This window comes from Anopheles merus, chromosome 2L (assembly GCF_017562075.2).
Source record: "Anopheles merus strain MAF chromosome 2L, AmerM5.1, whole genome shotgun sequence".
In the NCBI taxonomy this organism is placed as follows: Eukaryota; Metazoa; Arthropoda; class Insecta; order Diptera; family Culicidae; genus Anopheles; species Anopheles merus.
Genome location: NC_054083.1, coordinates 44,349,295 through 44,376,294, shown reverse-complemented (window position 1 = coordinate 44,376,294; position 27,000 = coordinate 44,349,295). Strand labels below are relative to the sequence as shown.

At 45.9% G+C, this 27,000-nt stretch overlaps 1 protein-coding gene and 1 pseudogene across 1 annotated transcript; both read left to right on the top strand.

Moving 5' to 3' along the window:
* Window positions 1-6,020: 6,020 nt before the first annotated feature.
* LOC121592352 lies at window positions 6,021-6,914 on the top strand. Its single transcript, XM_041913751.1, has 2 exons — window positions 6,021-6,461; window positions 6,536-6,914. The coding sequence occupies exons 1-2, from the start codon at window positions 6,421-6,423 to the stop codon at window positions 6,912-6,914; spliced, it is 420 nt and encodes a 139-aa protein (XP_041769685.1). The 5' UTR covers window positions 6,021-6,420.
* Window positions 6,915-20,158: 13,244 nt separating this feature from the next.
* LOC121593907 lies at window positions 20,159-25,222 on the top strand (annotated as a pseudogene).
* The last annotated feature ends 1,778 nt before the right edge of the window (window positions 25,223-27,000 follow it).

Below are 27,000 nucleotides of genomic sequence, written 5' to 3'. Positions count from 1 at the left end.
GGAGCGCCACTGGGAACTGCCACTCCTGCCTCGGCCCGCACAGATAATAACGCTCGCCGATCATGCGTGAGGTCCACACGGGCGGCGGATGGAAAAGCATCGCTACTATTGTTGCTGTTATTGTAATGTGGCCACAATTTTTGCGGCAGCCGAGGCGAGGCCTGGGTACGTCTCTGGGTGGTTTTTGCGACAATAATGACACAGCGCGATTGGCGATCGCGTAAAAGGGGAAATTTGAAAGGGGCCGGGTTCGATGGCGCCTCCGGATGGGGCGGTGCATTTGCTTTGATGTTGAGGTTTACGCTGCCGGTACCGATCGGTTGGGAGGGGTGCTGGATGCGGTAACGGTGTATTGATGAAAGGACAGGGAAACGGCTGGCTGGCCGGTTGCTCACGAAATAGGCGTAAGTGCATTTTAGGTACGATTTACGTGCGGGAAGTAAAAAGGAGGGAGTTGGGCAGACGAGAAATAGTAAGTGAAATAGGTAAAAGTATTTAAATAAATGGTCAATGATAATGAAAAGGACAAAAATAAAATAATATAAAAGTGAAAAGGTATCCTAAAAAATCTATAAAATATTATAGAACGTAAAAAACAATAAAAAGTCATAAACACTATTTGAAAACAATGGAGAACATGAGAAACAATCAAAACACGCCTACTAAGTGTAAACACGTTCGTATAAATATAAGACAAGGTGAACAAGACGAACAAATTTATTTAAAAACAATGGAAAAAATGACACTGAAAAATATGAGGAAAAAAACATAATAATTATAATAATAATAATATATCAAGGAAAAGCAATGAGAAACGTGTAATTAATCTTGTGTGCATTAAATAATGAATTAAGTTAATAAATAATTTTATATATAACAAGAATAAAAATTTATAAAAAATAAGAAATAAAATACATTTTACCACTAAACAATAAAAAAATCTAATCTGATATTCAAAGAAAAAAATAAAAGTACGAAAGAAGTGGTATCAAAAGCCAATATATATTATATTTCAATGAATTTTAATGAAAACTCAAGCAGCAATTAGAGTGAAAAGGACATAAAACATATAAGAAAACTAACTTAAACAACAAAAAACATTAAATTAATTAAATTCCATCAAATTAAATTTAATAAAGATCTGTTAACATGAGCAAACAGCTTTATTTCACTAAACTTGGTCTCTGTTTTAGTTTTGCATAAAATTTTATAAATTCAAATAAGTTTCTATTCAATCAGAGCCACCGAAAGGCTATCATTAAGTTGAAAACAGCAGTTAAACAGCGTGTGAAACTTCCACCATTATATTACCGTTCTCCCTCACAGCACTTCCAACCGCTCACACAGCACGGGAGTGTCACAGAGTCATGGTAATACCCGATTACCCCATCTCCCCCCTGACTAATTACACTTATCGCTTGTTCGATGGCGCGTTTGGAGCTTATTTTCACAGTCTACCGTTGAGTGTGCGGTCGTGATGCTCCTCAGCAGCAGCAGAAGCAGCAACCGCTTATATCCCATTTATAACAAAACATTAATTTCCGAAACTGTTCAACCGATCTGTGCTTCCGTTCTTCAGCCGCCACCAACAACAACAAAGAAACCAACTAGTCTAGGGGTGACATCAATGTACAGCTCCAAGCTTCTGTCGCGTCGGCGGTCGCACTATCTTTCCTACACTTTGCTCCCACCGACAAGGGAGCTGCACCGATTGCGCCCTGCCCCGTCCCGGCAAAAGGCTTCCGGAACGGTGTGCTTCAGTCGGTTGAAGAATAATGCTATCGGGGTGCTAGTTAAGATAAGCGCGAAATAAATGGAAGCCGACGGCGCGGCTACCACAGCCACAGCAAACGGTTCCCTGTGTGATCGAGCGAAGCGCGAAGGAGCCCAAACAAAACAAACGAACAGGGACGATTGGAGTGTGCCTACTGGGGGGAGGGGGGTTCATCTTTTCTACCCCGAGTGTGGGACAGTTTTTTTGTTCGAGCGCCAATGGAAAACAGTTGCGTTAATTCTGATTTATTTAAAGTTTCAGCATAATGTGTAGAAATTGCTACAGTTGCTGAGTCCGGGCGGGGAGAGGACATCTTTCCCAGGCACATCTTAAGCTAACCCCCTTTCTTATCACACGGCAAGACCTCCCGAGGAGCAGGGCCACCCCGTTATCAAGGTATTTCGTTTTTCTCTTTCGAAATAAAAATTGAGATTTAAACAATCATCATAAAACGGCCAAACCGATTTTTTTCTCTTGCTGTTGGGATAAAGCAGCTCCACAGCCATCCCTAGTTTATGGCAAAGTGTCGCGACGCGTTAAAACATATAAAATATAATCATGTAGATTCGGTTTCGCCAGTAAACAAGCTTGCCTAATAGCGAATTGATGAAAGAAGGCTTTAAGGCCCACAGCCTACTAGTAGACGGGAGAGCTTTTTTTTCGAATTGTTCTTCTCTTGAGGACGGACTTACGAACCAACGAATCTTCAGAAGAAGGAAAAAATCCTTCCTTCAGAGCATCCTTTGATGAGCGGTACACGTTCAACCCGATCGACGTCATCGTCTGTGTGGTTGTTATGTATCGTTAAAAACCTGTTAATACGCTCGTCTTAAGCTCGTCCCGGCCCGATAGAAGCCGGGCTATAAACCCAATTCGGTTGCATGTGAGGTGTGCTCCAAGCGTACGGTGAGAGGTACTTCAACAAACCCCCTTTCCAGACGACACGCTCGTCGCAGCAATTGTGACCCCAGTCCGCCGACCAGACCCCTTCGGGCCCTTCAGACCCTGCAGGCGGGATGGTATATTGGTCGTAAAACTTAACGAGCAACCGGAGCTACACCGGCCGGCCGGTGTTCGGATGGCATTATAAGTATCACCCAAGCGCAAGAAATGATGCGCTACCTTGGTGTCCCGGCCCATCAAACGGCTCTGCCTGGGACGGAGCAAGGCACAGATAGAGGAGCATTCAAAGCGAACCTGAGAACGAAGCTGATAAAGAGGTAAAATCGGTATGGTCGTAAAGTCCACTCATCGGGCTCACTCGGAACTGTTCCAATAGAGCGAAAGAGAGGAAGATCACGAGAATCCTTCTGCCCTGGGTCCGGCGAAACCGTGGGTTCCCGATTTTTTATCTAACATAACTCCTGTTGCGTCCCTTCCAGCGTCAATTCCCAAATCGTTTGATTTACCTTCCGCTGCCATTGGGAGAAAGAGATAGTCCGAGAGCGGTAATTTCCCCCGCCGGGTTTTGGAGGGAAAACGAATGGCCACAGCGACAATAATGGAATCCTTATCTAAAGCTTCTTGGCTACTGTTTAAGGTTTTCTCGGCTTCCATTTCACTTTGGAGATAACCGTTTTTGCCGCGGCGGATCCTCGCGGCGCGGCATCCTTTTGCTTCCGGGGGCGCTGCATAACGCTGCGGGCCGCGTTTCGAGTGCTTAGTGTGACTCGTTCTGTGCCATATTTCAACCCACCTTCCACATCCCCGGCTTCCTTCACCCTTTGACCTACAAACGCTCCACCCGAAACGCTCTTGACGCGGCAATCTAATGCCCGCCGATTGTGTAGTTGTAAGTTGTGCAGGCGGCACACTTGGTTTGATCTCTCATCTGGTAGGGGGGGGGGGGTTTTTGGCTGGTCCTGACGATCGCGACCACCGCACCACACACGCGCACGATCACGATCACTCGGTATGTCGTCGTGGTCGTGGTGGCGGCAAACGTTCTTAATTGTAGGACTGCTGAAGTGGCATGAGAGGTTATGAGATGCCGTGGAAGGTGTGCTTATCGCTCGATTCTTCGGACACCCCGGTTTGGGAAAAAGGGTCAACTACGCGCCGGCTTCCGTGACTAATGGTGTCAATCGAGTTTCGAGTTTGATGCCGCACCATTCTACGGTACCCTTGGGACACCATCGGCCGGACGAGAAAAAGGTGATAATTGACCCGAAATGTTACCTCAGGTTTTGCTCTAGATTGGTGTTTTGGTGTTCTGGTCCTGGTTTGGAACAATTTCATTTCGGAACCCTTTCGGAACCTTATCGGAATGACCCAGAATTAAGTGGCTGTTTCAGTTCTAAGCGAGCTCCCAGCATTGAGCTGAGAATTATGTTGTGTTTGAGGTTCATTAGGTAAGGTGCTGGTAGCGAGGAACTAGTTTTTAATTTGGGTAGACACTTTCTCAAAATATTGAAGATCACTCGATCGGTTATAACTCTTCCCAGGATTCAGTAGACAAGACATTTCCGAAACACGCCTTCTTGGATTTACAAGTTAACACATGTAGACATCCTCTGTTTATGTCTATAAATCAAAAAGGCAACTCCTACAAGTACTAGCAATCCATCATGCAATCCTTTCCCAGCAATAGCCCGGTAACCTTCGTTCCGCGAAATACTTCCCCAAATTTTCAACCAAAAACATCCAAACAAACATCATGCACAATACCGATAATTAAGACCGCCTAATCTAACGTGTAATGTGTTCCAATTCATTCCGGCTGGCTCGAATTTCCTGTGCACCGGGATCGCCCATTAGTCTCGTTCGCTGGATCGGCCACTGGTAGGGATCGTCAATTAATCAGCAACTGCTGCCGTTTGACACGCTTGACAAACTTCCAGATCAGTGCGCTCCTATGTGGAAGCTAAAGACGCAGAAGCCACACGTGTGCTATGGTTCCTTTTTTCCATTACACGCCTCTTTGGTTGTCGCCAGTGCGATCCCCACTGACGCCAGTGGAAACAACCCACAAAAAGGAGCTTCCTTATAGATGTAAAAAAAAAACAACAACAAAAACGGGACGTAAAAAAAAGACACAAATCTATCACATCGATGGGTGAGAACAGGGAACGACACTAACCCAAACCAAACCTACAAGTCAACGGTACACGCTGCCTCAGACACGCCCCTTGGCGTTAAAGGATGTAAATGCAAATGATTTTATGGCTTGCTTTCTCTCAAAAGGAAGTTACCAATAGACAAAAAAAAGGAAGCTACCCCCGGGGACCAGCATGTGCCGTCGTAATGGGACACCTAGATAGGTTACGGCTGGGTTGGTCAATCATTGCGCTACGTCACGGAAAGGGACAACGGGGCACTGGACAGTCGAGGGGTGCTGTACCGCCAGCGACGGCGACAAGTGTGTCTAGCCAACTGGGGCGCGTCAACCACTTGTCGGCTCGAGGAGACAGGACACACGGGTTTGGTCAGTTGGAATGGTTCATTGAAATAGTCTTGAAAGATTTGTGTGTGAGAATGACCTGCAAGCAATGAAAGGATCGTGTGATCAAAGTAGCTGTGGGCCTACTTTGATATGTCAGAGCGAAATTGCATTCGGTACTCTATCATGAGCAGGCCAACAAGAGAGAGAGAGAGAGAGAAAGAGAAAGAGGAAAAGAGAAAGAGAGAGAGAGGAGAGAGAGAGAGAGAAAGAGAGAGAGAGAGAGAGAGAGAGAGAGAGCACAGACGAAAAGGATAAAACAAAAATACAAACACCTCCAAGTACTACGCTTTAAAATAATTTATTCTTCAGATGATATTTGGGAAATGGTGATGTTCGCAACGTCATTGACTGTCAAGTATAGGCCATTGCCGAGTCTAGAGGATCATCTGAAATGCTTCTAGCTATTGCATTGACCCTTCACAGATTAGCACAACTTGCTGACTCGAGCAAGTTGCGAACATATCTTCAGGTTGCGCTGCCAATGAGTGTATCCTTTTCACAGATCCTTCTCCGCCTTATCCAGCTTCGAAGATCACTGATTGTCTTTGCGTCTAACGACGAATTTCAGATCGCTCGAAAGTACCACCTTGATGGGGCATATGCAATCCATTCTCCACACTTGTCCAATCATCATATCCTGCCGACGTTCATGTCACAGTCCATACCATTCCCCCGTTGCATTCCCATGTTCTTCAACACCGCCAAAGATATGCCGGAGAATGTATCGTTCAAGCTTGGATTGAAATCCAACTTCTAGGAGACAGGGAATGGCTTATTTTAGAGTAAGAAGAGAGAGATTGACTGTCAAACTGAGTGGATGTGCCTTCCTCGTGCTCCTGATTTTTTATGCTGTTTTGCCGTGCTATTTTCTGGAATTTCAACATTTGCAACAGTGGTGCTGCTGAGTTGTTCGTGCTGGCTAGTGCGTGCCTTCGATTAATATAAAGTTGCACTGGAGTTCTTCTGTTAATTCAACATTTTTGCCGAGAAAGTGTTTGGCTTCGTTTCTGCTCCTGTCACTCATCAGTTTGTGCTGAGTCATCGTTATGCAGTGCTCAACCTGCAATGCACCCACCGATAGTGCTAATTCGGTGTCCTGTGCCGGTGTTTGTGGTTCCAAGCATCACACCCATTGCACGGGGTTGTCTCGTGATTCTACTCGTGAGCTTGGGCGTAATAATCAGTTATTGTGGTTGTGCAAAACATGTCACGAGTTTCGCAATGGCACAAATTCACTTCTCACAAGTGAGATAGCAGCCCTACTCGAATTGGTGAAAGCAGATATTCTCACCACAATGACTCATCTCTCTCTTTCTTAGATCGGCTATCAAGAGCGATTTGCTTCCTGAGATCCTCGCTCTCGTTGATAAGCGAGCGCTAGCACCCATATTAGCTAAGCCGTCTGTTAGCAACGCATCGCTTACGCACACATCCACTAATGTATCGTCGCTCAATGCCACAAATACATCCAGAACGACTAAAACAGCTTCCGCTCGCCGTACATTTACTAACTCAACGGAGCTCACTGCTGATATCCAAGCTGCGAACGATACCAACACTGTAGAAGATTCTGACAACTGTAACCACTACAATCATCGTACTAAGCCGACTAGTGATGTTAGTGCTGGAAACTACCGAACAAATACACAAGCATCTTCTGATCCTGTTTTGAACCAAAACACACCAACAGGGGCATAGCCGAGAAAGTATGGTTATACTTCACGAACATCAAATCGCATGTCTCCGCTGATGATATGCGTGTGTGGCTTAAAGCTGTGCTACCAACGGACGATATTAATGTTTACCGTCTCACGAAAAAGGGTGTGAACCTGGACTCGATGTCCTTCATATCGTTCAAAGTGAGTGTTCCTAAATCTCTTAAGGAGCTTGCGCTGCAGTCTACTATTGGCCAGTTTCACTTACTGTTCGGGAGTTTGTTGCTCGTGGCCTACCAAAGCAACGTGTACATGAAAGGGCTCGATTTGACCTTCTGAGCTTATTTCGCATCGTACAAATAGTGAAAATTGCTCTTCAGCTGTGCCAAAAACTACCGCTCATCCGGATCATTTTTTGGAACATCGATCGCCACCCCCACAGCGCGGGATTCTATCACCATCCCAGTTGACCGAGATCCTAGAGGCTATTCAACTGGAGTTTCCTCCCACACCGCCTCAGTTATCACCGGGGGTGGGGCTTCAATCACAATTCAATCTCAGCAACAGAACAGCTCACAATTAATAGACCATTCGTGATATATTACAAAATGTTCGAGGCCTTCGCACCAAATACAATGAATTGCGCCTTTCTGCGAATGAATCAGGGTTTGAAATGCTTGCCCTTACTGAAACCTGGTTAAATGAATCGATTCCATCCAACATGGTCCTTGATAGTGATGCCAACATATACCGCTGCGATCGAAGCAGGTTAAACAATGAACGTTCGCGTGGGGGTGGTGTGCTACTTGCATGTTCCGTTCGATATCTTCTGTGGCACTTAACATTAATCAACCCACGCTTGAAGCTTTATGTATACGTGTTTCTTTTCTAAGTTTCGTCTTTATGTGGGGATTGTTATGTGCCACCGTATTTGAGCAGCGACCGCAACTATTTGGAATCCCTTTCTGCTTTCATCAGTGATGCATACATGCAAATGAAACCGAATGATCATCTTATCCTTCTGGGCGACTTCAACCAACCTGCGTTAGAGTGGTCGCTTTCTACCGTAGTAAGGCCAGATTCATCTTCAGCTATAAGACATTATGTGCCACATATTTCTTCGAATACATCCAGTTCTGCTTTTTGGATATGTTAAACTTGCATGAACTCTATCAGCTGAACGGGGTGCATAACCATTTAAATCATTATTTGGACCTGGTGCTCTCCAACTCTGCTGCAGCAGCTTGTTGTTCTGTGTATCCTGCTTCGTCACTGCTCCTGCCCCAGGATGCCCATCATCCTGCCCTAGAAATTGCGTTACCGTCTTCTTTATTTAGGGCTAGTAGGGTTAGGAATGTATTACCTTCTGCTCTAATTCATTGAGTGTTCGTTATAATTTTCGGCTCACAGACTATCGTAAACTTAATTCAATTCTATCTCGTTCCGACTGGTCTTTTTTTTATCAATGTACATCGGTCGACGAGGCTGTCCAATCGTTTAATGCTTTGTTAACCTCTGCACTCCTTTCATGTACACCATTTTTCGTTCCCCTAATCCTCCCTGGTCCAATCGTACTCTTCGCAACCTGAAAAAGGATAGAATGAAATATCTTAGCAGGTATCGTCTGAACCGATCTGCATTCAACTTTCGTTTATTTAAGTACGCTGCCTCTGCGCATCGACTATACAAAAGGGCTCGTTTGAGGCCTATTCGAGTAGACTGCAATCGCGTTTCCGTTCTGATCCAGCATCCTTCTGGCAATTTGTTAGAATACGAAGAGGGTGCAATACGTTACCTAATGAAATGGTACTTGATTCTCGAACTGCCTCTACGCCTGTTGAGATCTGTGAGCTATTCTCTGCACATTTTTCCCAAATGTTTGAGCCACGGTTAGTGACCCTAACCTTATTGAGGCTGGGCTTCTCTACACGCCAGAGAACTTAATTAATCTCTCCGATATTTCGGTTAGTTCTGAAACAGTTGTACAGGTGTTATTTGGGTTGAAACGTTCTTTTACTCCTGGTCCAGATGGCATTCCTGCCTCTGTTTTAATAAACTGTAAGGACGTGCTTGCTCCACACCTTGCTAAAATTTTCAACCTTTCACTTTCTCTTGGGGTTTTTCCTGCTCTTTGGAAATCTGTTGGCTTTTCCGGTACACAAAAAGGGCTGCCGTAGCATTGTTTCTAATTATCGTGGGATAACCCAAACATGCGCCACAGCCAAAACTTTTGAGCTATGTATCCTTCCAACCATACTTCATAGTTGTAGTTCAGCTATTAGCCCTAAACAGCATGGGTTTATGCCTGGTAGGTCTACTTCAACTAATCTCATGTCTTGTGTTTCCAATATTTTTAGATCTTTTGAGGCCGGTACCCAACTTGATGCAATATACACCGACTTTCATGCTGCTTTTGATAGTTTACCTCACTCTTTATATTAGCTAAATTGTCTAAACTTGGTTTTGGTGATGGCATTATTAGCTGGCTGTCCTCATATTTAAATAATCGATCATGCAGGGTTAAAACCGGGTCGTACTTATCTGAGGAGTTTTTTGTACGTCAGGTGTCCCTCAGGGTTGTGTGCTTAGTCCACTTCTGTTTTCTTTGTTCATCAATGATGTTTGTAATGTTTACCTCCTGATGGTCATCTTCTTTATGCGGATGATATCAAATCTTTTTACCTGTGTCTTCTTCTTCTGTTGTCTGAGACTTCAGCATTACCTCAATGCATTTGTTCATTGGTGTTCATCCAATTTACTTCGCCTGTGTCCCGAAAATGTTCTGTTATTTCTTTCTCTCACTCTCTTTCTCCTGTTTTATTTAACTATACTCTCTCTAGCGCTTCCTCTCTCGTGTTATGTCCATCCGTGACCTTGGTATTATACTGACTGTCGTCTTAACTTTAAACTGCAGCTTGATGAGGTGCTACTAAAAGCAAACCGAACCCTTGGGTTTATCTTACGTTTTACCTCTATTTTAGAGATCAAAGCATCCTAAGAATCCTTTATTGTGCTTGGTAAGGCCTATTCTTGAATATGCTAGTATCATCTGGAATCCTCCCACTATTGATGGCTGTTCGAGAATTGAAAGCATTCAGCGCCTCTTTACCAGGATTGCTTTTCGTCGTTTGTTCGGTGCTGCCTCACTACCTCCCTATGAAAACGCGATTGCAGTTATTCAATCTTCACTCTTAAGCTTCCGCCGCCAAGTGTTTCAGGCTTGTTTTATTGGTGGTTTTACTTTCTGCTACTGATGCTCCTGATTACTCTCGTCCATCTCGCTGTATGTTCCCCTCGTTCTCTTCGTCCACGTGATCCTCTGTCAATTGAAACACGTCATACTCTTTATACTTTCAATGACCCTCTTCTGTCCTGTTTCAGATTGTTTAACCACTTTACTATCTCTTTGATTTCGACTCCTCTCTTACTCTTTCCGTAACCGTATTTTTTCTTCTAATTCCTTTAATTATTCTCCTTAGGTTTCGATTACTCTCTTTTTTTGTTAAGTTTATGATAGTCTCTACGCTCTACCCTTTTTTTCTTTTCTTTATGCTAGGTCAAGACTAGGTTAGTTAGGCTTAGTTTTCATGAATCATTTTGTTTTTTGTTAGTATTTAATAGTTTAAGTCCATTATATTAGCCTTGATGGCAGATATTGTATTAAATAAATGAAATGAAATGAAATGAAATGAAAGAAATACAGGATTGTAAGTCACCTTGGATCTGGGTTTTCCCTGGGCTCGTTGAAGGACTGTAAATTGGCAACAAACGAAGAACCAACTGGAGCAGTTTTGATGGTAACTTCAGCTTATCTGAGCAATAATATGAACTTTTACATCCGTTCTATATGCAATGCATTAATGCGTTTTAGGCAACAGTTATATGTATTACTTACAAATGAGGTAGCAGTAGATGGATGTTGCTTAACAAAATACATAAATAAGTTTATAATTTGAAGAGGAATGTAAATCACCAGAAAGATCAATCTTATCGCTTTGTATTTCAAATATTCTACTCATTCAACTGATGCTTTTAGAGACGCACGCGTATTGAGCTCATCCTCATACCACACCCCTTAATATTATTCAACTTCGTCCATTCACATCCAATTCCAACTCGATAATTAATTGCCCAATAGAGCAGGCTTGCTTCACAGCTTTCGATACTCACCTTATTGGAACATTTTTCAGCCGATCGTCGTACGGCGGCAATACAATCCCCTTTTTCGGTAAAAGACCTTACGGCGAATTCTCACCAACACCAGCCCACTCCCAGCTGTTGCTGATTTATTCCAATCACCAGTAAACATCTAACTCATCCTGAAACTCCCAGGGGTGGCCAAACTCTCTCTCTCCCAACGCAAACCCGAAACCGATAAGGCCCACCGGTGCACCGGTTCATTCTCTTCCCACGGCCTTAACAGAGTGAATTCTTGGTGGAAATCCACACCACTCACCTTTCTTCCCGAGTGCCCTCCGGCGGGGCAATTAGCTAATCTCGTAACATTTCACATTAAACCTGTGGGACCTGCGCCATGGCCGGGATTTCGGGTCCTGCTCCCGCACAAATGCTCCCTAAACAAACACAAACCAAGTCCAAAGCGCCCGAAAGCAATCTCACCGGTGGTCGTGCGATAGATAGTGCAAAAAAAAAACAAAAACACAACAAGGGAATGAATCTCCCGGAGGATAAGACACATGAAACGCACCACCGTTGGAAGCACACTACCGAAATGCCGTTTTCGTCTTATTATTGGGATAAATGGAAAATTAATTCAATTCCTTTATCAGCCAGCGATCCTCGCCAGCAGGCGATCGCCCGGGACCACTCCTCCGTGAGGATGAACGGAGTTTGGAGTAGCGTGTAGCGAGCACCCGAATCCAACAGAAGTCGTCGTTTGTCGTCATAAATAACACTTAAAACCCGCTAGCCTCCCTCAACCCAGCCAGTCCAGGCAAACTTTTGTTGCGATGCCTTTGATGCGATGCCGACACACCGATGCCGATGCCAAAACGGAATCGGTCTGGATCGGAACGCACACCATCCGGTAAGCACCAGCCTGGTGGCGGCCTGTGTCTAGTGAAGTAGAAATAGATAGATAAAGAGGCAAAGGATGGTCCACCCTTTCCTATTTGTGCTGCCCACCAAAACAAAAAACCCCTGTGTCCACCACTGTGCCGTACCACGGTGTGTTTAGACTGGAGGAGGGGCAGCTTTATCTAAAAAACTTTTCAAAAATAATATATTTGTTATACCCTTCTCTATCTCCTCCGTGCTTCGTTTGATCTTCCAGGGACGAAGTGGACGAAGCCGTGATGGGAGCAAGGCTTTAGAGAGAAAGGAGTTAAAATAATGTATTACTTTGCCGATAAACTTCTGTTTGGCGGTGGATTTTACGTTCTGCCCGTTCGGCTGCTCGCCGGCAAGCGAGCTGGTTAAGAGGTGGCAAATGGTGGCCATTCGAGCAACGGCAATAGACGGCAAGATCGACGGAAGGTGTTTCGTTTCGGTACAAGCGGAGCGGCTGGGACAAGCGACTGGGAGGTCTTCGTAGCGTTGAACGGTAGTGGTAGTGATTCGCTGCTAAGGGGTTGGGGTACTGTGTTCGAACAAGTGTGTGAAATCCTTCACACTGCAATGAATAAATTGGTCGTCCATATCATATTTAAGTATCTTTCCTTAAGTATTTATCACATTTATTGCTTTATCCTTGTTTGTTTGTGTTTTTCTTTTAATTTCCAAAGATTAATTTGTATAATAATTTCTATAATAATTTCTCTTCCTAGTTCGATGTTTGATTGATTTTTGATACATTTACTAACTCTCTTTATGTTGTTATTTATTATCCATTTGTTGTTGATTTGTTTATATATTTAAAATGTTTTTATCTTTTTAAATTTTCTGTGTTTTGTTTATTCATTGATTCTATTGAATTTTTATTATTTATTATTTCTCCGCATTGTCGAGAGAGTTATTTTATTTGTTTCGCATTTCAATACATTTCAAGGATATCAACGAAATCATGTTTCTTATACTTCTTTTGTAATTTCCATTTTAAGATACCTCCTAAAATAATGTCTTAGTAGTGCTAATTGTATTTAGAATTTGAATTTGAGGCTCTAAATAATTTGACCTTATAGATAGTTTTACGACTTGTTATATGTATGTCTTAAACATTCAATTGCACACCAATTTTCACTCAATTACAATCAAATCGAAGATAAATTTCATTTTATGCCGAATTTTTCGAATTATGGGTACCAAAACTCTTGGTGTGAGATTTATAATTGTTTCGAAAGTTACCAAACCTAAACTACATAAGCCTAAACGTGACGAAATGACCTGATCTCCACGATCGCGTAAAAAAAGCCACGATCGCGATCATTCCGGGAGCAGCCAGAACATTACTAAAACTTTCAACTGTACCCCCCCATTCCTGCTAGCGTATAACTCCCTTAAACCGAGCGCCTGTTCCATCAACCAGTATCAAGCAATCAAGCGGCAACGGCCACTTCCAAAAGCGACTCACGGTAGCACCTCGCGTTGCGGCTTTCTTTCAGCTTCCCGTACCAGCCCGCCAAAGTGATGAAGCGTATGGGGGAGGGGAAGGAAAGCGGCATGAAGGCGGCCTTAATTTTCATATTTATTTCCCTCACTTCCGATAGCGCCTAATCTCGAAAGCGTTAAAATACATTCTTTCTCAACGGCGGATTAATTTATCTTCGCTAGGGTTTCGCTTTGTAGTCGTTCCGCCCGCCGCGAGTTGAGGGTTGATGTGCAACCTGAAGTGGAGGGGGGGGCGGGGGCGGGAGGTGACCGATAGCGAGTGAATAGTGGCCACGGTCAACACGAGCGATCACTTTGGCAGGACCTCCGTCGAAGACGCCCGGCGTAACGCTAACTTCCGCCCGATTCCGCCGCAACATTATGCAAATGGTGCTTGTGGTGGTTTGTTTTGTTTTGCACCGTGCAGGAGTTGGTAGCGTATATGCTAGCGTAAGATGTTTAGTATAATTTAGGGAGCAAAATAATAATATGCCCCACATTATATTTTATGCCGCTGTAAAAATGTGATTGCACGTTAAAACGGGTTCACTTGCACGCGAACAGCGCTCGAGTAAAGAGAGGCACAAGCTACACATTCGCATCATCCAAAGGGCGGATGCAGTTTATGATCTGTGATTTTTTATCGTTTCCCGAAGAGGCGCACGATCACCTTCATCCCTTTTCCCTCTCCCTCCGGCCGGCTGGTGCCATGACGCCACCAGCTCATGAAACGGCCGCACAAGACAGACGAGAGAAAACCCATCCCGGACGAGGCGAATGAGAGCGACTTCGATGCAATTCCTCCCCCCGCAGCCCTGCAGCAAGTCGCCGGCGCGCGTGCAAACACACACACACAACACACACACACACACACAACACACACACACACACACCACACACAACACACACACACACACACCACACACACACACAGTGATCTTGCGGGAAGGTTTTGCGGGCGGCTTTTGCGCCCTGTTTCGCGTGTGCATCATAAAATGGAAGACCACACCGAAGGCTGAATTATACGAATGTGTTAACAAGACATTTTTGAAGTTTATAAATTGCAAACTGAGACGCTTTGGCGTGCGGCCCCGGTGCCGTGTAGCCCTTTCCCGGTGGGATGGGGGGCGGGGAGGTGGGAGGGGGCCTCAATGATTCGTTCGATCGGTTTTGCAGCATTGGGCACGGGGACGGAGGGGGGTTTTTGTGTGGCTCGTCTTCGCGCGCTTCTTTGCCTCTCTCGCATTGCTCTGCCGTTGCTTATCATAATGGTTTCCTTGAAGGTTTTTTTTTGGTACGAGTAGAACCTCGCGTGGGATGGGCGAACATTGCATCTAAACTACTATAGAAGTGAAATTGTTTTGTTGCGCAGTATTTGTTTTCTTTCGCAAATGGCGAGCAATTTAGGGAAAAATTATCTTTGAAACTTATATTTTATTAAGCAGTTTTTTAGTTTTTTTTTTGTAAAATAATAGTTACATCCTTAACGATGCATGATCAAGCACACGTTTGTATCGAAATCCCGGTTTCCGAATTTATCACCAAAAAGATCAAAGATTATAAACAAAAATTAGGCCTTTTTTGCATGTAATAACGTGCCAATTACACGAATTCAATTGTTGGCAGGCAACCAAAATATAATCAGTGAGTTCTGATCGATGGACAATCAAAATGTTCATTCTTTTTGATGAACTACATGATATCAAGTCCCATTTTTTGTAATCGAAGTTTGAAAACTGTTTCCCCTTAATAAGCAAATAATTTGGGTTGGTTTAAGAATGCCTAAGCCCACATGACCGAGCCAGATGTAGATGTCAAGCAATAACGAGAAACATTCACCAGCATCAGAATAAAAAAAAAAAAGATCAGTCACTGGGACAAGGCTCCAGAACTATAAAGCTTATTAGATTACACTAGAAATGCAATGTTAGTTTTACAGTGATAGTTCTCTTCTGGTAAATCTTCTGGACCGTCAACTGGGAGAGATATTCATGTTGAGGAAAAAGTGATGAAAGTCTTGCTAAGAAGTATACAAGAAATCACGAGAAAGCCCTGGCATACCAATATATTGTGAATTGTCGTCCAAAATTCATCTTCAAGAATTTGGACTGCCAAATCGCATAAGCAGCAAACATAATATTTACCTCTGGGAGATATTCATCTTGAAAAGATATACCATTGTTTAAAAGAAATCAAGCTTTTATTAAATAAAGCGGTCCTATTGCTGATGCTCGAGCTTTTTCTGCAATCTTACAATAAATGATAAAAAACTAAATGCTAAAGCACTCATCTGCAGTATTAATAAACATTTTAGTAATAGGGGAAGGTAGGTAAAGACGGACACTGCGGGTAAGATGGACACTTCTCATAATGCGTGAAAAAGGTATTTTCGAATAAAACAATGCAAGCATCCTAACTCAAAATTTAAAAAACACTTTAAAAATGTGTTTGGCATAATGTATGCAAAATGGTTAAATCCACGAACAAAATAAATTTTCAACCGTGTGCACCCTTGTGGATCTAATTTGAATACTGCGGATCTTAAACCCTGCCACTTGTCTTATTTATATTTTCGGAAGATTTATTCATGTATGAGTGTCGTGATCATGGATGAAAAAAACTGGCAAAAGAACGAGGATGGAAGCAATACTAAATCTTGTTTTCTGATACAATATTAATTTGTGGATGGAAAATGGCTTACTATTAACAAGTCCCTCAAGTTGTTCTGTAAGCTGGCGCAACGCCAGCTGTTAGTGCGCGAAAATCCAGCTTAAGATGCTGCATTCTACGATATATTACAAGCGCCACTTACAATTTCTAAATTCATGACTGAATGAATCGTCGTTGGCAATTGGTCTAGAATTGGTTTATGTACGTACCATGATGTGGAAAGCAATAGGATATGTTAAAATACAATAAACCTCTTCAATTTCCAACGTTTTTGTTATAGGTGTCTATCTTACCCTTCATTCGAAACTGTACGAAAAAATCCATCTTTGTTCCATGAAAAAATCGCAAACATCGATGGAAAGATACAAATTTCAACAAATTTTCTGATAAACATGAGTGTAAGATTTTTACATTTTCCTTAACGTGTCCGTCTTTACCTAGCTTCCCCTACAATAAATTTAAAGCACCCTTTGCAAGTATCGCCCAAAAGCTTGGCCAAAAGAGTTCAGCTGGTAACTAAGGCCTACCTCCACCGAAAGATCACCTGCAGGAGATAGAATTATCAAAGCATTCCATGGAATGTGCCATTCCAGAAGTGCTCTCAAAGCGTCTCTATGTGTGTGTGTGTGCATGTATCATTTCCATATCCATAGCGTGCCGTTCTCCCCATTGCCATGCGTTCTTCTAGCTCTAGCTGGTGAAATTCCAACCGCTAAATCACATTTCATTCCACGCTCTACACACGCCATGTCAAAGGAAAAGGCAAAAAAAGTGGTAAAATGCAAACACGAAAAAAACAGCAAACGTTCTAGCAATTATTGCCCACCACACACACACACCACCACGTCCGCACAGATCGTTTCGTGGCGGAATGGCGGCAGGCAATCGTCGTCTAATTACGACGGGTGCTGGAGGGAGCGCGGAGGGCGGCCACAGGGCTACGGTCTCTGGCGTCGTCGGTTGCGTTTCAAAAAGGTGGGAAAAGATCTCAGATGCCGCACACCGAGGGGGAGGGTGGGTATGTCACTCCTTATCTCGCGTACCCCCGCCGTTCAAAGACCGGTATGCCGACTGTGCTGCGGCGGCCGAGTAGCAGAGTAGCCCCGAAATGTCGCACAAATCGCCAAAACCAATATTAGCGCGACCGGTAATAAAGGGTCGTTCTGCGAAAATGGCGAGCCGGGCGTGTTAACCACCACACTGCTGGGAAGAGTGTGTTTAGGATTGCAACAAAAAAAAAAATAGAAATAAAATAAAACTAGGTCGACAAGTGTGGACTGGATAAAGAAAGAAATGTACGTAGGACGACATTTTTTGAAAAGAATTTCAACATCAAATATCCCATTTAGCTTCCCTTTAAAGGCGTCTCCTTGTTCTGATCACTTTGTTCTCTTTGTTCCGCCATTTCTTCGGCCATACTACTGTAAAATGGCAGCAGTTTTAGCCATCAATTTAACACAATAGTCAACGAATAGCGGTTTCTACCCCCTTCATCAAAGCGGACTTCAATCCGTCCGTACGTAGCACTCCAACACACCAATCCAACACAACAGCCCAGCGCAAACAACCTCAATTAAGATATCAAGAAAGCTAGCCAATTAGAAAGATTACCGCCGATAGCGATCGACGGCGTGCGCGCCACGATCAAGGAGGCGATCGTTTGTGAAGCAAAACCTCCCGGAGAGATACACTGTGTGACAGTGAAATTGTTCTCTCCTCAGGCGAACAGCTTTTCTCTCCCGTCCAAATGTTCTTCAGGAGAAATGTGACCATTTGGTACGTTCTGCGATTCCACCCGGAAGGCATGAGCTGCTGCTCCGAAAAGGGACTCCGTGGCCTGCTGCTCTTTGTGCGCTTGGTAGAATGTCACCGAGCAGAGGTTTGGCAATTTTGCGCCCCGAATGATGCGCATTGGCGCATCAACTACGCAAACACCACCGCCTTCCATGGCCTTCATAGTTGCTAATGAGCTTTCCATGCAAGCCCATATGGTCATCGCATTCTTTCGCTTCGGTGGCTCTCTTTGTCGCCGGACCGAACTGGCCCGTGTTGAGTGACAACAAAACTTCCAAGCGATCTGCAGAAAAAAAAAAATGTCCCATAAAGGACACTCAGTGGCCGGGTTAGTGGATTATCTCCTTTCGGTGTTGAGTGTGTCCGCGGGCCGGCAGAGACAACAAACCCGGATGCGGTTCGATGCGCCCAAAAAAGGACGGTGAAATTGTTTCACCAAAAACACACACACACACACACACACACACACACAAACACACACACACACAACACACACCACACACACACAACACACACACCCACACACACACAACACACACACACACACACACACACACACAACCACACAACACCACACCACACACAACACACACACACACACACACCACACACACACACACACACTGTAGTCCTATTCCGGCATCGGTGTCGCATCGGTGAGGAGGAAAAGACAGATTAGGCTATGCTGTTTACGGGGACACAGGGAACACACACACACACACACACACAAACACACACACAAAACGGAGGACTGCAACACGCTGAGTGAACGATCTTCGGCCTTGGGAGCTTGGGCATATCATAAACGCACAAAACACAGTCCCAGGGACAGTCAGTCAGTCCGCTTTGGTTTGGTCTAATCGCATTACGGGGGGAACGGGAGCTTCCAGTTCGAGACTTGTCACAGACGGCAGAGCAGATAATGAGCGGAGAATTTAGTAATTAGAAATGAAAACATGTCCCGCTTCGAAAGCGAAGATCGTCCCCGTAGATCACCCGAAGGACCCAAGCACAAGCGATCCAATAAGCGACAGCGGCGGCGAGTACGAAAAGGATCATGCGGATGCCATCTAGTAATCCACCTACCAACTGTTTGCTGACAGGTTTCCAATGGGACCTTCGAACACGGGCAGCGAAATGGTGTGTGTGTGTACGTTTGGTCGCGATTTTCGGTAAAAGCCGTCCCAAAAAAGGATTACACTTGAGTCGGAACAATGCGAACTGGTTCAGTTTCGAGTGGTGAAAAGAGTGAAAGAGGTTTTTTTGTTTCTTTCTTCTTCTTCTGGCAAAGCGCATCCTACCTGTGAGGTAAATGGGTGGAGCTGGAGGGATGGATTGATCAGTTGGACACAAACAAACTGATGTACCCCCAAACAAAATGGCCATTGAGAGGGTTGTTTTTGTCCGATGATTGGTGTGTTGTTTGTTGAGCAAAGCAGGGCTATTGTGCATTTGTTAAGGGTTTGGAAGAGGTTGAGCCTTAGAAATCTTGCCGTTTTGAATTTAAAGTAGGTTTTTAGTGTGACTTATTCTTTCTGAACGAGAATGAGTTGAGTGCTAGTTTTTGGTAATCAAAATTGGCTCATAGTTGAGATGTGTGCCTTATGTCGTTGCGTTCTAGTAGAAAAAAAACAAAATAACGGGAATTCAGTTCTTTATTTCTTTTGCATAAGATGGGAACTGGTCAACTACATACCAGAACTAGGAATTAAGTGTCATTGGAAAGAACTGAGCAATAATGTACTAAAATTTAAATTAGAATTTGCATACACAACTAGTTTTAAATGTATTCGTCATTCAAAGCTTTGTAATAATCCATTTTCCACACAATTCTAAGCCAAATGAAATGCTACGATCTTTTGTGAGACCGTTTGTCAACTGTTCAACTGTCATTTCAAATCCTCTTTGCTAACTGCTGGTGGGGGTAGGAATGCGACGTTTATGAATAATAGGACAAAATTAGGAGCACTTTTATAAATCATTTATCCTTTTGCAAAGCTTGTGACATATCAGATTGAAAATAAAAAATAAACAGAAAAAAAATGAACTTTTATCTCATTTTTATGATTTGTAACTCTTCTTCCATTCTCATTATTTATCGATTTCAAGCTCTGTCGTCCACGGCGTTTCCCGCTGTGCGCACTGAACAATTTGACAGCGAAAAACAACGGAGGGCAGACAGAATAAAAAAAAACAACAATCACAACAGCTGAGGGACGGAAAAATTTCTACCTCCTTTGTGTTTTCTTGAATTGTGACGCAAAAACAAAGAAAGCAAAGCAAAAGCGTCCGCTGTTTCCCTGTTGCTTTCCTCGCTTTCCCAGTGGGCCAGTGGGCATACGTTTTCCGCGGGCGAATTACATCATGCAGCAGCGATAAAGGTACGTTTCCCTCGCTCTTGCCTCCAGTGTGTGCCAGCATCATAGGAGGCAAAGGGTGCTGTGTTGTATATACGGGGCGCATCGAATTTCGGGATGTTGATAAGAGAACTAGGAGCACAAAGGTAGAAGGGTGAACGGCGGAAAAAGCAGACAGAGCCTGAGTCACCCGAGGGACGGGACAGTGCAGTACGGAAGAGGAGAACTTTCAACCCATCGGAAAGGGTGTACTTTATACGATGCAGCAAGTTGTTGTTGTGTTGCATCGTGTAGATAGATGCTCCAACGTCCACTACAGCCTCCCGACATGCCCGACCTCACCCGTCAGACGTCATCGCGGGGTGGGTCAATTAGCAGCGCACTGTGTTTTTATTAGCGTTTTTTTCCTTTCTCTCCACACCCCTTTTTTCTCTGGTCGTAGTGTGCGGTGAAACGGAAACTTCGCATAGCAACTACAGCAACAACAGCAACAGTCATGTTTGGGCGTACCGAAACGAACAAGGACAGTTTCCTCGTCCAAACGAAGGCAGCGCGGGAAGAGCGGGCCCATGAGCGGGCCCAGGAAGAGCGGCGGGACCGTTCGATACTGCTGCTGCAGCGCACCATCCGCGGCTGGCTGGCACGCACCAAGTTTCGGCAAAGAATTCTGTGAGTATTCCTCATTGTGGTTTTGGTTAACGATCGTGTTTCATTAACATGGCTCCCTCCTCTCCATTTTCCAGCAATGAATTTGACGAACTGTTCCACCGGTCACCAGCGTCGGCAAACCGATCGAGCTGAAACCCAGCCTGACAGTGTACGGTGGCCGCCAGCCACTTCCTGCTCCAGTGGAAGGCGGAAACGAGCGCACCGGAGTCGGCCCCCCACACGGGAGCGGCTGGAGCGCTTGTGCCGCTATCTGGTCGCCAGCCTCGACTCGGACTCGCCCAAAACCAGCTACATCGGGGTGGCGTTCAACAAGGAGCTCAGTCTGGCCTGGATACGGCACATCAAGAAGCTGATGCTGTACCGGTGCTGCACCGCGATCGAGCTGCTCAAGCCGGAGGTGCACAGCGACAGCATCACGTTGGCCTTATACCTGCACACGCTCGTTGCGTTCACGTCCATCAACAGCTGGGCCCTGCTGCGGAACAAAGCGCTGGCCGGGCTGAAGCCCGGCATGACGCAGCTGTGCGCGAACGTGATGGGCGAACTGGGGCAGAAAGGGTTCTACCTAACGCTGCGCAACGTGCTGGTGAAGGGCACCTGCCGGCGGTGGTGTGAATTTGAAGCCCATCTCCCTGACCGCCCTGGTGACGCTTGCCCTGCGGCCGCTCGTATCGTCCGGCTTCAGCGAGAACCTGCTCAGCCAGTTCCTCGTGCAGATTCTGTCCGTCCCGGGGATGATGATGCAGCTGGAACAGTACACGCCGGAGTGTCTGGTGAGCGTGCAGTCGCACGGGACGCTCGAAAAGACGCTCGATCTGCTGAGCGGCGAACAGTCGACCAAGTTTGTGGTGGCCAGCCTGCAGAACAGCAATCTGCTCGCGCTGCTCGCGAACATCGTGCATCTGTACTATCTGGAAGCGCCGGAAAATGCGGCCAAGCTGGCGTACCCGGCCTTCACGTTTGTGGTGACGCAGCTGCTGTACGGGATACTGAACAGTCTCAGCCAGGCGGGCGGTGCCTTCACGCAGTGGCACGAGCTGTTGGGGGTGGTTCTCGCCCGGGAAGGATCGGCTGCAGCACCGAAAACTTGCCGCTGATCAAGAAACAGATCCATCTGCTGTGGAACCATCGCATCGTGAAGCTGCTGCTGGGCGACAATTGAGTAGGAGCTGGCGGTTGGATACGAAACGATCGATTATCCGATCCCGAGCGGTAACAGTACGGGGAATCTGTTGAAGCGGGCGCTTACGTTCGAGCGCAGTTCGATGAAGGGCCAGCCGAACAAGGCGGGCAAAATGTACCGGAAGCTAGGTTGCGCGGAGGTTTCGCGTGTGGCGCTGACCTGCTCGATGTACCATGCGGCGCTGAGCGCGCTGTCGCAGCTGCGGCTGGACATTCTTTCGGGTGAGGATGCGTCGGTAAAGGGGAGAAGGGGGGGAAAGTAGGCATTTAATAACGGTTTGTTCATTTTTTTCCCCAGGCCTTTGTTACAATGACACCGTGCTGCACGATCTGTGGCTGCTGTTGGGATCGATCGGACCGAATTGTGGGCTGAAGGGGTTCATCGAGCTGCTGCAAGTCAGTCAAACGAACTATGCACCACCGCTGCTGCTTCTTTCCCTGTTCTGTGACTGCATGACGCACTACGTGACGTAAGTTGAACAGTTTGCCCCACTGGAGTAGTGATGGGAGAAATGACGTTTTTTCGGAATCGATTCCGGCTAATTTCGAAGATTTCTGGAATCGATTCGGATAATAGTTTCGGGAATCAGTTTCCAGAATCGGCTCCGGAATTGGTTCCGAATTTGGTTCCGGAATCGGCTCCAGAATTGGGATCGGTTGGTTGGGAGTTGGTTGCGGAATCAGCTCCGAAATCAAAAGGCTTCGAAATCGGAGTCGGTTTTGGCATCTCCATAAGAAAAGACGTTTGGATCCAATGACGCTACCCATTGATAGCCAAACAGAATCAAAATTTACTTGTAAACGATCCATTCTCATGGAGATTACCGGACTGATCTCGCTGCAGAAAATCCTATTAAATTCAAGAACTGTTTCTTATTCTGGAGCTAATTCCAATTTTGGAGTCAATTCTGATTCTGTTACCGGAACAAATTGCGATTTCCAGGTCAATTCCAATTCCGGAGCCAAGTCTGATTACAGAACCTATTCCGATTCCGGAGCAGATTTAGATTCCGGAACCGAGTATGATTCCGTCGCCAATTCCGGAGCCGATTCCGATTCTGAAGCCAAATCCAATCCTGGAACCGATTCCGAAACCAATTCCGGAGCCGATTCCAGAATCGATTCCATTGCCGCATTCAACTCCGGAATCGGCTCCGGAGTCTACTCCGAAATTGGTTCCGGTATCAACTCCGGAATCAGTTCCGGAATCGGCTCCGGAAATAATTCCGAACACGGATTCGGAATTGGGTAGGTCCGATTCCGAGCTCCCAGCTCTCTTTCTAATACAATCCCTCTCTCTCTCTCAAACGCAGCATTTTGGACGATCTGGAAATGTACGAACAGCAAACACCGTTCACGCTGAACGACTACATCGTGCTGTCCCACTTCCTCAACACCTTCCTGTACCGCACGATACAGGACCAGATACTGGACGCGAAGACGGCACCAGTGCCCCACTGTTCGTCTCCATCCACACGCTGCTGCTCTGCCTATACCGGCGTGACTGCCGGCGGCAGTTCGCACCGCCCAACCACTGGCTGATCCGGGACATTCGACCGTCCCACTTTCTGGCCGACCTGGAGAAAGGCAAAAAGCACACCCAGATCTTGCTGCAAAAGATGCCCCACATCATACCGCACGAGGACCGGGTGCAGCTGTTCCGGAAGTTTGTGCAGAACGAGAAGGCGGTGCTGGGGCTAACGGAGTCGGCCTGCGCATCGCCCAGCTCCGCCCTGGTCACCGTCCATCGGGACCGCATCGTGGAGGATGGCTACCGGCAGCTGGCCGCCCTGCCACCGCACGGCCTGAAGGGGGTAATTCGGGTGCGGTTCATCAACCAGCAGGGGCTGGATGAGGCGGGGATCGATCAGGACGGTGTGTTTAAGGAGTTTCTGGAGGAAACGATCAAGCGTGTGTGTGTTGATCCGTCGCTGAACCTGTTCAAAACGACCACGGAACAGCGGCTGTACCCTTCGCCGACGTCCCACATGCAGGAGAACATCTGGCACTGTTCGAGTTTGTGGGGCGCATGCTCGGGAAGGCGGTGTACGAGGGCATCGTGGTGGATGTGCCGTTTGCGTCCTTCTTCCTGTCGCAGGTGCTCGGGCAGACGCAGCAGGCCTGTACAGCTGTATGGACGAGCTGCCGTCGCTCGACAAGGAGCTGTACCGGAGCCTTACGTTCATCAAGCACTATCAGGGCGATGTGGCCGATCTCGACCTGACGTTCAGCGTGGACGAGGACGTGATGGGGAAGATAGTGACGCACGAGCTGCATCCGGGCGGGAGGGCGCGAGCGGTTAACAATGATAACAAGTAGGGTGGAAGAAATTTTGCGGGTGAATGTTGTTTAACGCGGGGTTTTCCCTTCTTTGTTTGCAGAATTAATTACATCCACTACATGGCATACTTCCGCATGCACACGCAAATCCGCGATCAAACGGCCGCATTCATCCGCGGCTTTCGGTGCATCGTCAATCCGGACTGGTTGGCGCTGTTTTCACCCCGGAGGTTGGTTGGCTTTCTAGTGCAATTATGACTTTCAATTGGAATTCATATTGGTTTTTTGGAATTTGTAGCTCCAACGGCTTATCTCGGGCGACACATCGCCGCTGGATTTGAAGGATCTGCGAAAGCACACCCAGTATTACGGCGGATTTCACGACGGCCATCGGGTGGTCGGTTGGCTGTGGGACATTCTTGCCAAAGATTTCACCGAGGAGGAGGAAAAAGCTATTCCTGAAGGTTTGTTGGGGAGTTTGTGCTCCCATGAATGTAACATTATTCACCTATTCCCCACCCCCCGGTCATTTTAGTTTGTGACGAGCTGTTCGAAACCGCCGCCGCTGCTGGGCTTTGCACACCTGGAGCCACCCTTTTCCATACGGTGCGTCGAGGTGGCGACGACGAGGACATAGGCGACACGGTCGGGTCGGTCATACGGGGCTTCTTTACGATCCGCAAGAAGGATCCGCTGAACCGGCTGCCCACCTCGTCCACCTGCTTCAATCTGCTGAAGCTGCCGAACTACCAGAAGAAGAGCATGCTGCGGGACAAGCTGCGGTACGCCATATCCAGCAACACCGGGTTCGAGCTGTCGTAAGCAGTCGTGCTTCCCTGCTTCTGCTGCCGAAAATGGCCGGGAACCGGATATCCAGAATATATATCTTATGAATTCCGAATGGGAGCGGGGGGAAACGTATATTAAATCCATTAAACTGTGATAGTAAGCGTAGGATACTACTGATACGGGCTAATCCGATCGAGGAAGAGAGAGAGAGAGAGAGAGAGAGAGAGAGAGAGAAAGTAAACTCAGTAAAGAATGAGTCCCCAGTGATGAGAATCTTAGCCCCGCGCACGTGTTTGGAAGGTATTTAGAGGTTAGCAAATTGTGCAATCCACTAAACAACAGAAAAGAACAGAGATCAACACATTTTAGGTGCAACAGTATAGAAATTTCGCAAAACCCCAGACAGCCAGTGTGTTTTCGGTGTACCCAAATGTGTCCCGTTGGTGTGTGTGTATATGAATGTGTATGTAAATCAATAGTAGCAACTGTACGTATTGCGTTTAGTGTCTCTATGTGTAGCGAGGAAAGCATAAAACAAGGAGTCAAGGAGACCGAGTCAGCAGAGGTAGGCAAAAGGGAAAACCCGGATCGATCAGGCACGTCGAATGTGTTTTTTTATAAAATCAGTTTATAAAACCCCCGTAGGCAGCGTAAAAAAAAATTGATAATCTAATATTTATACTCTATTTGTGTAACCAAGATAAGAAACTATTTTTTGAACCTGTGTGTGTGTGGTATCGTGTATGTGTAAAAGCGAAGGGAAGGGAGTGAGAGTTGAATGCGCAAACAGGAGGGTAGAACCGTGTAAACGGTTACTGTATTCTGAACACACATGCACACACTTTCTTAGGCTCCGGTTCTTTGGTGCAATAAATTTGCCGAACGAGCTCGTAGTAGTTCGCTAGGCGGGTAGGGAATTGGAAAATAGGGTAAATGTGTAAAGCACCGCAAGCCAGACAGGCAGACAGGCATAGAGAGAGAGAGAGAGAGAGAGAGAACGAGTGCGGATGGATCAGATGTAACTGAAATCAATCATACATATTGGAACGTATATGGGTCCGAGTTTAAATAAATGATGTAAAACGCATGTGTGCATTTAAAAAAAGTGTGTGTGTGTGTGTTTTTTCGGTTTGATTTGTGAATTTTGAAACGGATTTATTTAAAGTTGTCCGTTGAGATGACGCTTAAATAACCTGCAGATGGCGCTGCTGGAGCTTCGCTTTCACAAATGTGTAGACAGTGCTTTAGGTCAAATCAAAATCAAATTTGAAACTAACAGCAGATCGATTAATTTCAATAAAAAACAAACGATGAAATAAATTTGCATTTTGTTGTAGGCTGAAATCATTATTTTTTCGCTAAAAATATATAAAAAGCGAGCATTTCCCAGCAGATCACAATTTGACAGGCAATGTCACCCGAAAAGATCGAAAGAGATAGAAGCCAATTCGAACATGGACTGACAGCTCTCTTTCCCTCTACGCTTCAAGCACGTACGAACAAACGAGACAGCAGCATGTTCGTAGCATTCCGCCTCGCTCACCCGCTCACGGGCGCAGCTGTCAGAACTGGCCCCAAAAGTGTCATCCGCACCAGAAGCGCTTCTAGTTTTTTGTATTATTGTTCCAGCACGCAAGGAGAGCGGACCTGTGTCGCTTCGTTTGGAAATTGTAACAACGGATCTCTAGAACGACGAACGACACAGAGACGGCCGTGCTCGTGCAACATAACACCACCCTCCTCGGTGCCTGCTGCGGCTGTCTGCACAACCCCCTCTGTCCAACTACGGCTCCGGAAAGGGCAACAACAGCACCACATTCCCGGTCCCCTAGCTGTGTGGTT

Coding starts and splice junctions, on each gene's coding strand:
- LOC121592352 (XM_041913751.1), top strand. CDS start 6,421: ATGTCACGAGTTTCGCAATGGCACAAATTCACTTCTCACAA. Junction 6,462..6,535: donor CACAAATTCACTTCTCACAA/GTGAGATAGCAG, acceptor TCTCTTTCTTAG/ATCGGCTATCAAGAGCGATT.